General features: G+C 56.2%; 1 protein-coding gene across 2 annotated transcripts in view; it reads left to right on the top strand.

Moving 5' to 3' along the window:
* The window catches only part of LOC119976527 (zinc finger C2HC domain-containing protein 1B-like), a 56770-nt gene extending 44585 nt beyond the window's left edge, over window positions 1-12185 (top strand). For both annotated transcript variants that reach the window (XM_038817084.1, XM_038817093.1), the window contains exons 5-6: window positions 5756-6069; window positions 12037-12185. In XM_038817084.1, the coding sequence (XP_038673012.1) occupies window positions 5756-6069; window positions 12037-12159 (437 nt within the window). In that variant the 3' untranslated portion in view covers window positions 12160-12185. The remainder of the gene's footprint in view (window positions 1-5755; window positions 6070-12036) is intronic.
* The last annotated feature ends 2522 nt before the right edge of the window (window positions 12186-14707 follow it).

The raw sequence follows: 14707 nt of genomic DNA, 5'->3' as shown, positions 1-14707 counted from the left end.
ATTGGTCAGGGCTCCGTATAACTCAAGTTTCCTTCTGCTTTATATTCCAGCCTTTAAATAAAAACAACATCCCATTAGCCTTTTTTTATTACTCTCTGCTCTTGTGTCCTGTATTTTAGAGATTAATATTCCTGGATAACAGCGGGTTTAGAAGGTTAGAGCACAGGAGGCCACTCTGTTCCTCTTACCCTTCGGAGCTACAGCATCCACCTGTAATGGAAGATGGGACTTCAATTTAACATGCGAAAGATGATTCTCCGCTCCCCACGCGGCGTGGGAGAATCGCGGGAGGGCCCCCCGACATTTTTCACGCCCGCCTGGCGCCCCCAGCGATTCTCTCCTCCCCCTCGGAAAAATCGCCGCTCCCTGTTTTTCACGGCGAACGGCGATTCTCCGAGCCCGAAGGGTCGAGCGGCCGGCATTTCGCGCCCGTTTCACGACGGCGGCAAACACACCTGGTCACTGCATTCGTGAAACGGGCACCAGATGCCCGTTTGGGGCATCTAGGGACCCGATTGGGACGGGAGCACCACGACTGTGCTCGGGAGGGGACAGGCCCGCGGTCGGTGCCCACCGATCGTCGGACCAGCGTCCCAAACGGACGCACACTTTCCCCTCCGCCGCCCCACAAGTTCAAGCCGCCACGTCTTGAAGGCGGCTGAGGAGAAAGACGGCCACCGCGCATGCGCGGGTTCGTGCCGTCTGCGCGATGAAGTCATCCGCTCCTAGCCCCCCGGGTGGGGGTGAATTAGGTGCGGGGAGCGGGCTCACGAATTCGGCCCCCTGCGGAGAATTCCGCCCGATGTCTCCAGCAGGGCGGCGCTCCCTCAATACTGCAGTGGAGTGTCCATCTAGGTTATGTGGTGAGGTTTCTGCAATGAGACTATGGGTGGCACGACAGCACACCCCATGACTGTGTGTGTGTAACAGTTCCAGGGTCCCAGGTTCGATTCCCGGCTTGGGTCACTGCCCCGTGTCTGCGTGGGTTTCCTCCGGGTGCTGCGGTTTCCTCCCACAGTCCAAAGACGTGCAGGTTAGGTGGATTGGCCGTGTTAAATTGCCCTGAGTGTCCAAACATTTTGGTGGGGTTACAGGGTGAGGGTGAATGTGTGGGCTTGGGTAGGGTGCTCTTTCCAAGGGTCAGTGCAGACTTTATGGGCTGAATGGCCTCTTTCTGCACTATAAATTCTATGATTCTGTGAAGCATTAACTTTCTGACTCACAGACAAGACTCCAACCCAATTAACCACAGCTGATACTGTGGATAAACAAATATGGAGGATGCACTTCAGGGCCACATTGGCAGATAAAGTGAAAGCAGTGCCAGCTGAAGTGTAACACCATGGCTGTGTGTGTAACACCATGGCTGTGTGTGTGTAACACCATGGCTGTGTGTGTAACACCATGGCTGTGTGTGTGTAACACCATGGCTGTGTGTGTAACACCATGGCTGTGTGTGTAACACCATGGCTGTGTGTGTGTGTAACACCATGGCTGTGTGTGTAACACCATGGCTGTGTGTGTAACACCATCGCTGTGTGTGTGTAACACCATGGCTGTGTGTGTAACACCATGGCTGTGTGTGTGTAACACCATGTCTGTGTGTGTGTAACACCATGGCTGTGTGTGTGTAACACCATAGCTGTGTGTGTAACACCATCGCTGTGTGTGTGTAACACCATGTCTGTGTGTGTGTAACACCATGGCTGTGTGTGTAACACCATCGCTGTGTGTGTGTAACACCATGGCTGTGTGTGTGTGTAACATCATGTCTGTGTGTGTAACACCATGGCTGTGTGTGTGTAACACCATGGCTGTGTGTGTAACACCATGGCTGTGTGTGTGTAACACCATGGCTGTGTGTGTAACACCATGGCTGTGTGTGTAACACCATGGCTGTGTGTGTAACACCATAGCTGTGTGTGTAACACCATGGCTGTGTGTGTAACACCATGGCTGTGTGTGTGTAACACTATGGCTGTGTGTGTAACACCATGGCTGTGTGTGTGTAACACTATGGCTGTGTGTGTAACACCATGGCTGTGTGTGTAACACCATGGCTGTGTGTGTAACACCATGGCTGTGTGTGTGTAACACCACGGCTGTGTGTAACACCACGGCTGTGTGTGTGTAACACCATGGCTCTGTGTGTGTAACACCATGGCTGTGTGTGTAACACCATGGCTGTGTGTGTGTAACACCATGGCTGTGTGTGTGTAACACCATGGCTGTGTGTGTAACACCATGGCTGTGTGTGTAACACCATGGCTGTGTGTGTGTAACACCTTGGCTGTGTGTGTGTAACACCACGGCTGTGTGTAACACCACGGCTGTGTGTGTGTAACACCATGGCTCTGTGTGTGTAACACCACGGCTGTGTGTGTGTAACACCATGGCTCTGTGTGTGTAACACCATGGCTGTGTGTGTAACACCATGGCTGTGTGTGTGTAACACCATGGCTGTGTGTGTGTAACACCATGGCTGTGTGTGTAACACCATGGCTGTGTGTGTAACACCATGGCTGTGTGTGTGTAACACCTTGGCTGTGTGTGTGTAACACCATGGCTGTGTGTCTAACACCATGGCTGTGTGTGTAACACCATGGCTGTGTGTGTAACACCATGGCTGTGTGTGTGTGTAACACCATGGCTGTGTGTGTGTAACACCATGGCTGTGTGTGTAACACCATGGCTGTGTGTGTGTAACACCATGGCTGTGTGTGTAACACCATGGCTGTGTGTGTGTAACACCATGGCTGTGTGTGTGTAACACCATGGCTGTGTGTGTGTAACACCTTGGCTGTGTGTGTGTAACACCTTGGCTGTGTGTGTGTAACACCTTGGCTGTGTGTGTGTAACACCATGGCTGTGTGTGTGTAACACCTTGGCTGTGTGTGTGTAACACCATGGCTGTGTGTGTGTAACACCTTGGCTGTGTGTGTGTAACACCATGGCTGTGTGTCTAACACCATGGCTGTGTGTGTGTAACACCATGGCTCTGTGTGTGTAACACCATGGCTGTGTGTGTAACACCATGGCTGTGTGTGTGTGTAACACCATGGCTGTGTGTGTGTAACACCATGGCTGTGTGTGTAACACCATGGCTGTGTGTGTGTAACACCATGGCTGTGTGTGTAACACCATGGCTGTGTGTGTAACACCATGGCTCTGTGTGTGTAACACCATGGCTGTGTGTATAACACCATGGCTGTGTGTGTGTGTAACACCATGGCTGTGTGTGTGTGTAACACCATGGCTGTGTGTATAACACCATGGCTGTGTGTGTGTAACACCATGGCTGTGTGTGTGTGTAACACCATGGCTGTGTGTGTAACACCATGGCTGTGTGTATAACACCATGGCTGTGTGTGTGTGTAACACCATGGCTGTGTGTGTAACACCATGGCTGTGTGTATAACACCATGGCTGTGTGTGTGTGTAACACCTTGGCTGTGTGTGTGTAACATCTTGGCTGTGTGTGTGTAACACCATGGCTGTGTGTATAACACTATGGCTGTGTGTGTAACACCATGGCTGTGTGTGTAACACCATGGCTGTGTGTGTGTAACACCATGGCTGTGTGTGTAACACCATGGCTGTGTGTGTGTAACACCATGGCTGTGTGTGTAACACCATCGCTGTGTGTGTGTAATACCATGGCTGTGTGTGTAACACCATGGCTGTGTGTGTGTAACACCATGGCTGTGTGTGTGTAACACCATGGCTGTGTGTGTGTAACACCATGGCTGTGTGTGTGTAACACCATGGCTGTGTGTGTAACACCATGGCTGTGTGTGTATAACACCATGGCTGTGTGTGTGTAACACCATGGCTGTGTGTGTAACACCATGGCTGTGTGTATAACACCATGGCTGTGTGTATAACACTATGGCTGTGTGTGTGTAACACCATGGCTGTGTGTGTAACACCATGGCTGTGTGTATAACACCATGGCTGTGTGTGTGTAACACCATGGCTCTGTGTGAGTAACACCATGGCTGTGTGTGTAACACCATGGCTGTGTGTGTGTGTAACACCATGGCTGTGTGTGTGTAACACCATGGCTGTGTGTGTGTGTAACACCATGGCTGTGTGTGTGTAACACCATGGCTGTGTGTGTGTAACACCATGGCTGTGTGTGTGTGTAACACCATGGCTGTGTGTGTGTAACACCATGGCTGTGTGTGTGTAACACCATGGCTGTGTGTGTGTAACACCATGGCTGTGTGTGTGTAACACCATGGCTGTGTGTGTGTAACACCATGGCTGTGTGTGTGTAACACTATGGCTGTGTGTGTAACACTATGGCTGTGTGTGTGTAACACCATGGCTGTGTGTGTAACACTATGGCTGTGTGTGTGTAACACCATGGCTGTGTGTGTAACACCATGGCTGTGTGTGTGTAACACCATGGCTGTGTGTGTAACACCATGGCTGTGTGTGTGTAAAACCATGGCTGTGTGTGTGTAACACCATGGCTGTGTGTGTGTAACACCATGGCTGTGTGTGTGTAACACTATGGCTGTGTTTGTAACACTATGGCTGTGCGCGTGTAACACCATGGCTGTGTGTGTAACACCATCTCTGTGTGTGTAACACCATGGCTGTGTGTGTAACACCATGGCTGTGTGTGTGTAACACCATGTCTGTGTGTGTAACACCATGGCTGTGTGTGTGTAACACCATGGCTGTGTGTGTGTAACACCATGGCTGTGTGTGTGTAACACCATGGCTGTGTGTGTGTAACACTATGGCTGTGTTTGTAACACTATGGCTGTACGCGTGTAACACCATGGCTGTGCGTGTGTAACACCATCTCTGTGTGTGTAACACCATGGCTGTGTGTGTAACACCATGGCTGTGTGTGTGTAACACCATGGCTGTGTGTGTGTAACACCATGGCTGTGTGTGTGTAACACCATGGCTGTGTGTGTGTAACACTATGGCTGTGTGTGTAACACTATGGCTGTGTGTGTGTAACACCATGGCTGTGTGTGTAACACCATGGCTGTGTGTGTAACACCATGGCTGTGTGTGTGTGTAACACCATGGCTGTGTGTGTGTAACACCATGGCTGTGTGTGTGTAACACCATGGCTCTGTGTGTGTGTAACACCATGGCTGTGTGTGTAACACCATGGCTGTGTGTGTAACACCATGGCTGTGTGTGTAACACCATGGCTGTGTGTGTAACACCATGGCTGCGTGTGTAACACCATGGCTGTGTGTGTAACACCATGGCTGTGTGTATAACACCATGGCTGTGTGTGTAACACCATGGCTGTGTGTGTAACACCATGGCTGTGTGTGTGTAACACCATGGCTGTGTGTGTGTGTAACACCATGGCTGTGTGTGTAACACCATGGCTGTGTGTGTGTAACACCATGGCTGTGTGTGTGTAACACCATGGCTGTGTGTGTAACACCACGGCTGTGTGTGTAACACCATGGCTGTGTGTGTGTAACACCATGGCTGTGTGTGTGTAACACCATGGCTGTGTGTGTGTAACACCATGGCTGTGTGTGTAACACCATGGCTGTGTGTGTGTAACACCATGGCTGTGTGTGTGTAACACCATGGCTGTGTGTGTGTAACACCACGGCTGTGTGTGTAACACCACGGCTGTGTGTGTAACACCATGGCTGCGTGTGTGTAACACCATGGCTGTGTGTGTGTAACACCATGGCTGTGTGTGCTGTGCTGTGTTCATGGTGTGATTGTGTTTAACATACATGTTCATGTGTCTAACCCGCAGATTACATTGAGTGTCCGTACTGTAACAGACGCTTCAACGACACAGCTGCTGATCGACACATCAATTTCTGCAGGACCAATGTCAACCGCAAAGTTGTGTCTAAACAGGCCCCACAGCCTGCACCCTCCTTCCAGCCCAGAGCTCCACCTCCAATGGCACAAGTTCAGCTGGCCTCTAAGCAGCCCAGACCCACAGCCAAAGTTCCAGCCGTACCATCCACCTCTTTCCAGCCACCAAGAGGGCCTCCTGTACAACCTCCTGTGAGGACATCCCAGGCTGTGTTCTCACATCCCACAACATATTCACCACCTTCGGTATGTTTATTTCACCTAGAACGTTCACTCTGCTGGTACAGTCACCCCATCCGGTACAGTCACTCCGTCCGGTACAGTCACTCCACCTGGTACAGTCACTCCGTACGGTACAGTCACTCCGTCCGGTACAGTCACTCCGTCCGGTACAGTCACTCCGTCCGGTACAGTCACTCCGTCTGGTACAGTCACTCCGTCTGGTACAGTCACTCCGTCCGGTACAGTCACTCCACCTGGTACAGTCACTCCGTCCGGTACAGTCACTCCGTCCGGGACAGTCACTCCGTCTGGTACAGTCACAACGTCCGGTACAGTCACTCCGTCCGGTACAGTCACTCCGTCCGGTACAGTCACTCCGTCTGGTACAGTCACTCCGTCCGGTACAGTCACTCCGTCCAGTAGAGTCACTCCACCCGGTACAGTCACAACGTCCGGTACAGTCACTCCGTCCGGTACAGTCACTCCGCCCGATACAGTCACTCCGTCCGGTACAGTCACCCCATCCGGTACAGTCACAATGTCCGGTACAGTCACTCCGACTGGTACAGTCACTCCGTCCGGTACAGTCACTCTGCCCGATACAGCCACTCCGTCCGGTACAGTCACCCCATCCGGTACAGTCACTCCGCCCGGTACAGTCACCCCATTCGGTACAGTCACTCCATCCGGTACAGTCACCCAATCCGGTATAGTCACCCCATCCGGGACAGTCACTCAGCCGGTACAGTCACTCCACCCGGTACAGTCACTCCGTCCGGTACAGTCACTCCGTCCAGTACAGTCACTCCGTCCGGTACAGTCACTCCGTCTGGTACAGTCACTCCGTCCGGTACAGTCACTCTGTCCAGTACAGTCACTCTGTCCGGTACAGTCACTCCACTGGTACAGTCACTCCGTCTGGTACAGTCACTCCGTCCAGTACAGTCACTCCGTCCGGTACAGTCACTCCGTCCGGTACAGTCACCCCGTCCGGTACAGTCACTCCGTCCGGTACAGTCACTCCGTCCGGTACAGTCACTCCGTCCGGTACAGTCACTCCGCCCTGTACAGTCACCCCATCTGGTAGTCACTCCGCCCGATACAGTCACAATGTCCGGTACAGTCACAACGTCCGGTACAGTCACTCCGTCCGGGACAGTCACTCCGTCCGGTACAGTCACTCCGTCCGGTACAGTCACAACGTCCGGTACAGTCACTCCATCTGGGACAGTCACTCCGTCCTGTACAGTCACTCCGTCCGGTACAGTCACTCCGTCCGGTACAGTCACCCCGTCCGGTACAGTCACTCCGTCCGATACAGTCACCCCGTACGGTACAGTCACTCCGTCCGGTACAGTCACTCCATCCGGTACAGTCACTCCGCCCGGTACAGTCACTCCGTCCGGTACAGTCACCCCATCCGGTACAGTTACTCCGTCCGATACAGTCACTCCATCCGGTACAGTCACTCCGTCCGGTACAGTCACTCCGCCCGGTACAGTCACTCCATCCGGTACAGTCACCCCATCCGGTACAGTTACTCCGTCCGATACAGTCACTCCATCTGGTACAGTCACTCCGCCCAGTACAGTCACTCCGTCCGGTATAGTCACCCCATCCGGTACAGTCACTCCGTCCGATACAGTCACTCCATCCGGTACAGTCACTCCGTCCGGTACAGTCACTCCGTCCGGTACAGTCACTCCGTCCGGTACAGTCACCCCATCTGCTACAGTCACCCTATCCGGTACAGTCACCCCATCTGGTACAGTCACCCCATCTGGTACAGTCACCCCATCCGGTACAGTCACCTGTCCGGTACAGTCACCCCATCTGCTACAGTCACCCTATCCGGTACAGTCACCCCATCTGGTACAGTCTCCCCATCTGGTACAGTCACCCCGTCCAGTACAGTCACTCCGTCCGGTACAGTCATCCTGTCCAGTACAGTCACTCCGTCCGGTACAGTCACTCCGTCCGGTATAGTCACTCCGTTCGGTACAGTCACCCCATCTGGTACAGTCACCCCATCCGGTACAGTCACCCCATCTGGTACAGTCACTCCGTCCGGTACAGTCACTCCGTCCGGTACAGTCACTCCGTCCGGTACAGTCACCCCATCTGCCACAGTCACCCCATCCGGTACAGTCACTCCGTCCAGTACAGTCACTCCGTCCGGTACAGACACTCCGTCCGGTACAGTCACTCCGTCCGGTACAGTCACTCCGTCCGGTACAGTCACCCCATCTGGTACAGTCACCCCATCCGGTACAGCCACCCCATCCGGTACAGTCACCTGTCCGGTACAGTCACCCCATCTGGTACAGTCACTCCGTCCGGTACAGTCACTCCGTCCGGTACAGTCACCCCATCCGGTACAGTCACCCCATCCGGTACAGTCACTCGTCCGGTACAGTCACCCCATCCAGTACAGTACTGACCCTCTGAGAGTGTGGCACTCCCTCAGTACTGACCCTCTGACAGTGCGGCACTCCCTCAGTACTGACCCTCTGACAGTGCAGAACTCCCTCAGTACTGACCCTCTGACAGTGCAGCACTCCCTCAGTACTGACCCTCTGACAGTGCAGCACTCCCTCAGTACTGACCCTCTGACAGTGCAGCACTCCCTAAGTACTGACCCTCTGACAGTGTGGCACTCGCTCAGTACTGACCCTCTGACAGTGCAGCACTCCCTCAGTACTGACCCTCTGACAGTGCAGCACTCCCTCAGTACTGACCCTCTGACAGTGCAGCATTCCCTCAGAACTGACCTTCTGACAGTGCAGCACTCCCTCAGTACTGACCCCCCGACAGTGCGGCTCTCCCTCAGTACTGACCCTCTGACAGTGCAGCACTTCCTCAGTACTGACTCTCTGATAGTGCAACACTCCCTCAGTACTGACCCTCTGACAGTGCGGCACTCCCTCAGTACTGACCCTCTGACAGTGCGGCCCTCCCTCAGTTCTGACCCGCTGACAGAGCAGCACTCACTCAGTAATGACCCTCTGACAGTGCAGCACTCCCTCAGTACTGACCCTATGACAGTGCAGCGCTCCCTCAATGTTGACCCTCTGACAGTGCGGCACTCCCTCAGTGCTGACCCTCTGACAGTGCGGCTCTCCCTCAGTACTGACCCTCTGACAGTCCAGCACTCCCTCAGTACTGACCCTCTGACAGTGCAGCACTCCCTCAGTACTGACCCTCTGACAGTGCGGCACTCCCTCAGTGCTGACCCTCTGACAGTGCGGCACTCCCTCAGTACTGACCCTCTGACAGTGCAGCACTCCCTCAGTACTGACCCTCTGACAGTGCGGCACTCCCTCAGTACTGACCCTCTGACAGTGCGGCCCTCCCCTCAGTACTGACCCTCTGACTGTGCAGCACTCCCTCAGTACTGACCCTCTGACAGTGCAGCACTCCCTCAGTACTGACCCTCTGACAGTGCGGCACTCCCTCAGTGCTGACCCTCTGACAGTGCGGCACTCCCTCAGTACTGACCCTCTGACAGTGCAGCACTCCCTCAGTACTGACCCTCTGACAGTGCGGCACTCCCTCAGTACTGACCCTCTGACAGTGCGGCCCTCCCCACAGTACTGACCCTCTGACAGTGCGGCACTCCCTCAGTACTGACCCTCTGACAGTGCAGCACTCCCTCAGTACTGACCCTCTGACAGTGCAGCGCACCCTCAGTACTGACCCTCTGACAGTGCAGAACTCCCTCAGTACTGGCCCTCTGACAGTGCAGCGCTCCCTCAGTACTGACCCTCTGACAGTGCAGCACTCCCTCAGTACTGACCCTCTGACAGTGCAGCACTCCCTCAGTACTGACCCTCTGACAGTGCGGCACTCCTCAGTACTGACCCACTGACAGTGTGGCACTCCCTTGGTACTGACCCTCTGACAGTGCGGCACTCCCTCAGTACTGACCCTCTGACAGTGCGGCACTCCCTCAGTGCTGACCCTCTGACAGTGCGGCTCTCCCTCAGTACTGACCCTCTGACAGTCCAGCACTCCCTCAGTACTGACCCTCTGATAGTGCAGCACACCCTCAGTACTGACCCTCTGACAGTGTGGCACTCCCTCAGTACTGATCATCTGACAGTGCGGCACTCCCTCAATACTGACCCTCTGACAGAGCGGCACTCCCTCAGTGCTGACCCTCTGACAGTGCGGCACTCCCTCAGTGCTGACCCTCTGACAGTGCGGCTCTCCCTCAGTACTGACCCTCTGACAGTCCAGCACTCCCTCAGTACTGACCCTCTGATAGTGCAGCACACCCTCAGTACTGACCCTCTGACAGTGTGGCACTCCCTCGGTACTGACCCTCTGACAGTGCGGCACTCCCTCAGTACTGACCCTCTGACAGTGCAGCACTCACTCATTGCTGACCCTCTGACTGTGCAGCACTCCCTCAGTACTGACCCTCTGACAGTGCAGCACTCCCTCAGTACTGACCCTCTGACAGTGCGGCACTCCCTCAGTGCTGACCCTCTGACAGTGCGGCACTCCCTCAGTACTGACCCTCTGACAGTGCAGCACTCCCTCAGTACTGACCCTCTGACAGTGCGGCACTCCCTCAGTACTGACCCTCTGACAGTGCGGCCCTCCCCTCAGTACTGACCCTCTGACAGTGCGGCACTCCCTCAGTACTGACCCTCTGACAGTGCAGCACTCCCTCAGTACTGACCCTCTGACAGTGCAGCGCACCCTCAGTACTGACCCTCTGACAGTGCAGAACTCCCTCAGTACTGGCCCTCTGACAGTGCAGCGCTCCCTCAGTACTGACCCTCTGACAGTGCAGCACTCCCTCAGTACTGACCCTCTGACAGTGCAGCACTCCCTCAGTACTGACCCTCTGACAGTGCAGCATTCCCTCAGAACTGACCCTCTGACAGTGCAGCACTCCCTCAGTACTGACCCTCTGATAGTGCAACACTCCCTCAGTACTGACCCTCTGACAGTGCGGTACTCCCTCAGTACTGACCCTCTGACAGTGCGGCACTCCCTCAGTACTGACCCTATGACAGTGCAGCGCCCCCTCAGTACTGACCCTCTGACAGTGCGGCACTCCTCAGTACTGACCCACTGACAGTGCGGCACTCCCTCAGTACTGAACCTCTGACAGTGCAGCACTCCCTCAGTGCTGACCCTCTGACAGTGCAGCACTCCCTCAGTACTGACCCTCTGACAGTGCAGCATTCCCTCAGAACTGACCTTCTGACAGTAGCACTCCCTCAGTACTGACCCTCTGACAGTGCGGCACGCCCTTAGTACTGACCCTCTGACAGTGCAGCACTCCCTCAGTACTGACCCTCTGACAGTGCAGCGCTCCCTCAGTACGGCACGCCCTCAGTACTGACCCTCTGACAGTGCGGCACTCCTCAGTACTGACCCTCTGACAGTGCAGCACTCCCTCAGTACTGACCCTCTGACTGTGCAGCACTCCCTCAGTACTGACCCTCTGACAGTGCAGCACTCCCTCATTGTTGACCCTCTGACAGCGCAGCACTCCCTCAGTACTGACCCTCTGACAGTGCGGCACGCCCTCAGTACTGACCCTCTGACAGTGCAGAACTCCCTCAGTACTGACCCTCTGACAGTGCAGAACTCCCTCAGTACTGACCCTCTGACAGTGCAGCACACCCTCAGTACTGACCCTCTGACAGTGCAGAACTCCCTCAGTACTGACCCTCTGACAGTGCAGCACACCCTCAATACTGACCCTCTGACAGTGAGGCACTCCCTCAGTACTGACCCTCTGACAGAGCAGCACTCCCTCAGTGCTGGGAGTGTGTTGTCAACCTAAATTTTGTGTTCAACTCTCTGGAGCCAGCACCTAGGCAAGCGGCCAATGAATTCTGAGAAATTGGTGAACATTCACTTGTTGACGTGACTGTTGGAGATGGGCGCACCCGGGACAATCAGCGTTGGTGAATGTTGACTCTTGGATCGAAATGTGAATGATGCTTTTGTCTTTCGCCTTTATCAAAGGCAGTAGGATCCCAGCTATCAAGAGGAAAGCTTACTGCAGCAGCCCAGGCTGTGATGGGAATCTATTCAGGTAAGGCCTGTGCATTCAGGACTCACGCTGACATTCCAATCACTGCGAGCTGAGATTCATCAGGTGAGGCTGAACAGGCTAAGGTTCTTTCCCTGTAGAAACACAAAGCTGAGGGTTGGCATGACGCAGGACTGTAGAATGAAGGGGAGGGCGCTGATAGAGAGAAGATGTTTCTGCTGGTGGAGGAGAACAGGACCACAACACCGAGCCAGCAACACCCACATCCTGGGATTATTTGGGATGAAATGTTCTAATTTGGATGGGTTTTTCATACTTGTCACCTGGTTGGAATAAGACATGAAACTTCACCAAAGATTGGAAAATTACATTTGACACCGAGCTGCAGATGGAGATTATGAGGGCGTGAGATCGAAAGCGAGGCCAGAGACACAGCGGACTCCCGAACGTGGTCAGTGAGGTAGGGAGGTGGCAGGGTGGTCGGTGCGGTAGGGAGGTGGCAGGGTGGTCGGTGAGGTAGGGAGGTGGCAGGGTGGTCGGTGAGGTAGGGAGGTGGCAGGGTGGTCGGTGAGGTAGGGAGGTGGCAGGGTGGTCGGTGTGGTAGGGAGGTGGTCGGTGAGGTAGGGAGGTGGTCGGTGAGGTAGGGAGGTGGCAGGGTGGTCGGTGAGGTAGGGAGGAGGCAGGGTGGTGGGTGAGGTAGGGAGGTGGCAGGGTGGTCGGTGAGGTAGGGAGGTGGCAGGGTGGTCGGTGCGGTAGGGAGGTGGCAGGGTGGTTGGTGAGGTAGGGAGGTGGCAGGGTGGTCGGTGAGGTAGGGAGGTGGCAGGGTGGTGGGTGAGGTAGGGAGGTGGCAGGGTGCACGGTGAGGTAGGGAGGTGGCAGGGTGGTCGGTGAGGTAGGGAGGTGGCAGGGTGGTCGGTGAGGTAGGGAGGTGGCAGGGTGGTCGGTGAGGTAGGGAGGTGGCAGGGTGGTCGGTGAGGTAGGGAGGTGGCAGGGTGGTGAGGTAGGGAGGTTGCAGGGTGGTGGGTGAGGTAGGGAGGTGGCAGGGTGGTCGGTGAGGTAGGGAGGTGGCAGGGTGGTGAGGTAGGGAGGTGGCAGGGTGGTCAGTGAGGTAGGGAGGTGGCAGGGTGGTCGGTGAGGTAGGGAGGTGGCAGGGTGGTCCGTGAGGTAGGGAGGTGGCAGGGTGGTCGGTGAGGTAGGGAGGTGGCAGGGTGGTGGGTGAGGTAGGGAGATGGCAGGGTGGTCGGTGGGGTAGGGAGGTGGCAGGGTGGTCGGTGAGGTAGGGAGGTGGCAGGGTGGTCGGTGAGGTAGGGAGGTGGCAGGGTGGTCGGTGAGGTAGGGTGGTGGCAGGGTGGTCGGTGAGGTAGGGAGGTGGCAGGGTGGTGGGTGAGGTAGGGAGGTGGCAGAGTTGTCGGTGAGGTAGGGAGGTGGCAGGGTGGCCGGTGAGGTAGGGAGGTGGCAGGGTGGTCGGTGAGGTAGGGAGGTGGCAGGGTGGTCGGTGAGGTAGGGAGGTGGCAGGGTGGTCGGTGAGGTAGGGAGGTGGCAGTGTGGTCGGTGAGGTAGGGAAGTGGCAGGGTGTTCGGTGAGGTAGGGAGGTGCTCGGTGATGTAGGGAGGTGGCAGGGTGGTCGGTGAGGTAGGGAGGTGGAAGGGTGGTCGGTGAGGTAGGGAGGTGGTAGGGTGGTCGGTGAGGTAGGGAGGTGGTAGGGTGGTCGGTGAGGTAGGGAGGTGGCAGGGTGGTCGGTGAGGTAGGGAGGTGGTAGGGTGGTCGGTGAGGTAGGGAGGTGGCAGGGTGGTCGGTGAGGTAGGGAGGTGGCAGGGTGGTCGGTGAGGTAGGGAGGTGGCAGGGTGGTCGGTGAGGTAGGGAGGTGGCAGGGTGGTGAGGTAGGGAGGGGGCAGGGTGGTGAGGTAGGGAGGGTGGCAGGGTGGTGAGGTAGGGAGGGGGCAGGGTGATGAGGTAGGGAGGTGGCAGGGTGGTGAGGTAGGGAGGTGGCAGGGTGGTCGGTGAGGTAGGGAGGTGGCAGGGTGGTCGATGAGGTAGGGAGGTGGCAGGGTGGTCAGTGAGGTAGGGAGGTGGCAGGGTGGTCGGTGAGGTAGGGAGGTGGCAGGGTGGTCGGTGAGGTAGGGAGGTGGCAGGGTGGTCAGTGAGGTAGTGAGGTGGCAGGGTGGTCGGTGAGGTAGGGAGGGGGCAGGGTGGTCAGTGCGGTAGGGAGGTGGCAGGGTGGTCGGTGAGGTAGGGAGGTGGCAGGGTGGTCGGTGAGGTAGGGAGGTGGCAGGGTGGTCGGTGAGGTAGGGAGGTGGCAGGGTGGTCGGTGAGGTAGGGAGGTGGCAGGGTGGTCGGTGAGGTAGGGAGGTGGCAGGGTGGTCGGTGAGGTAGGGAGGTGGCAGGTGTGGTCGGTGAGGTAGGGAGGTGGCAGGGTGGTCGGTTGAGGTAGGGAGGTGGCAGGGTGGTCGGTTGAGGATAGGGAGGTGGCAGGGTGGTCGGTGATGGTAGGGAGGTGGCAGGGTTGGTCGGTGAGGTAGGGAGGTGGCAGGGTGGTCGGTGAGGTAGGAGGTGGCGGGTGGTGGTAGGGTAGGGGTGGCAGGGTGTAGGTAGGGAGGTGGCAGGGTGGTCGGTGAGGTAGGGAGGTGGCAGGGTGGTCGGTGA

This window comes from Scyliorhinus canicula, chromosome 1 (genome assembly GCF_902713615.1).
Source record: "Scyliorhinus canicula chromosome 1, sScyCan1.1, whole genome shotgun sequence".
Classification (NCBI taxonomy): Eukaryota; Metazoa; Chordata; class Chondrichthyes; order Carcharhiniformes; family Scyliorhinidae; genus Scyliorhinus; species Scyliorhinus canicula.
Note: the sequence above shows the minus strand (reverse complement) of the source record. Positions and strands in the feature narration are given on the sequence as shown.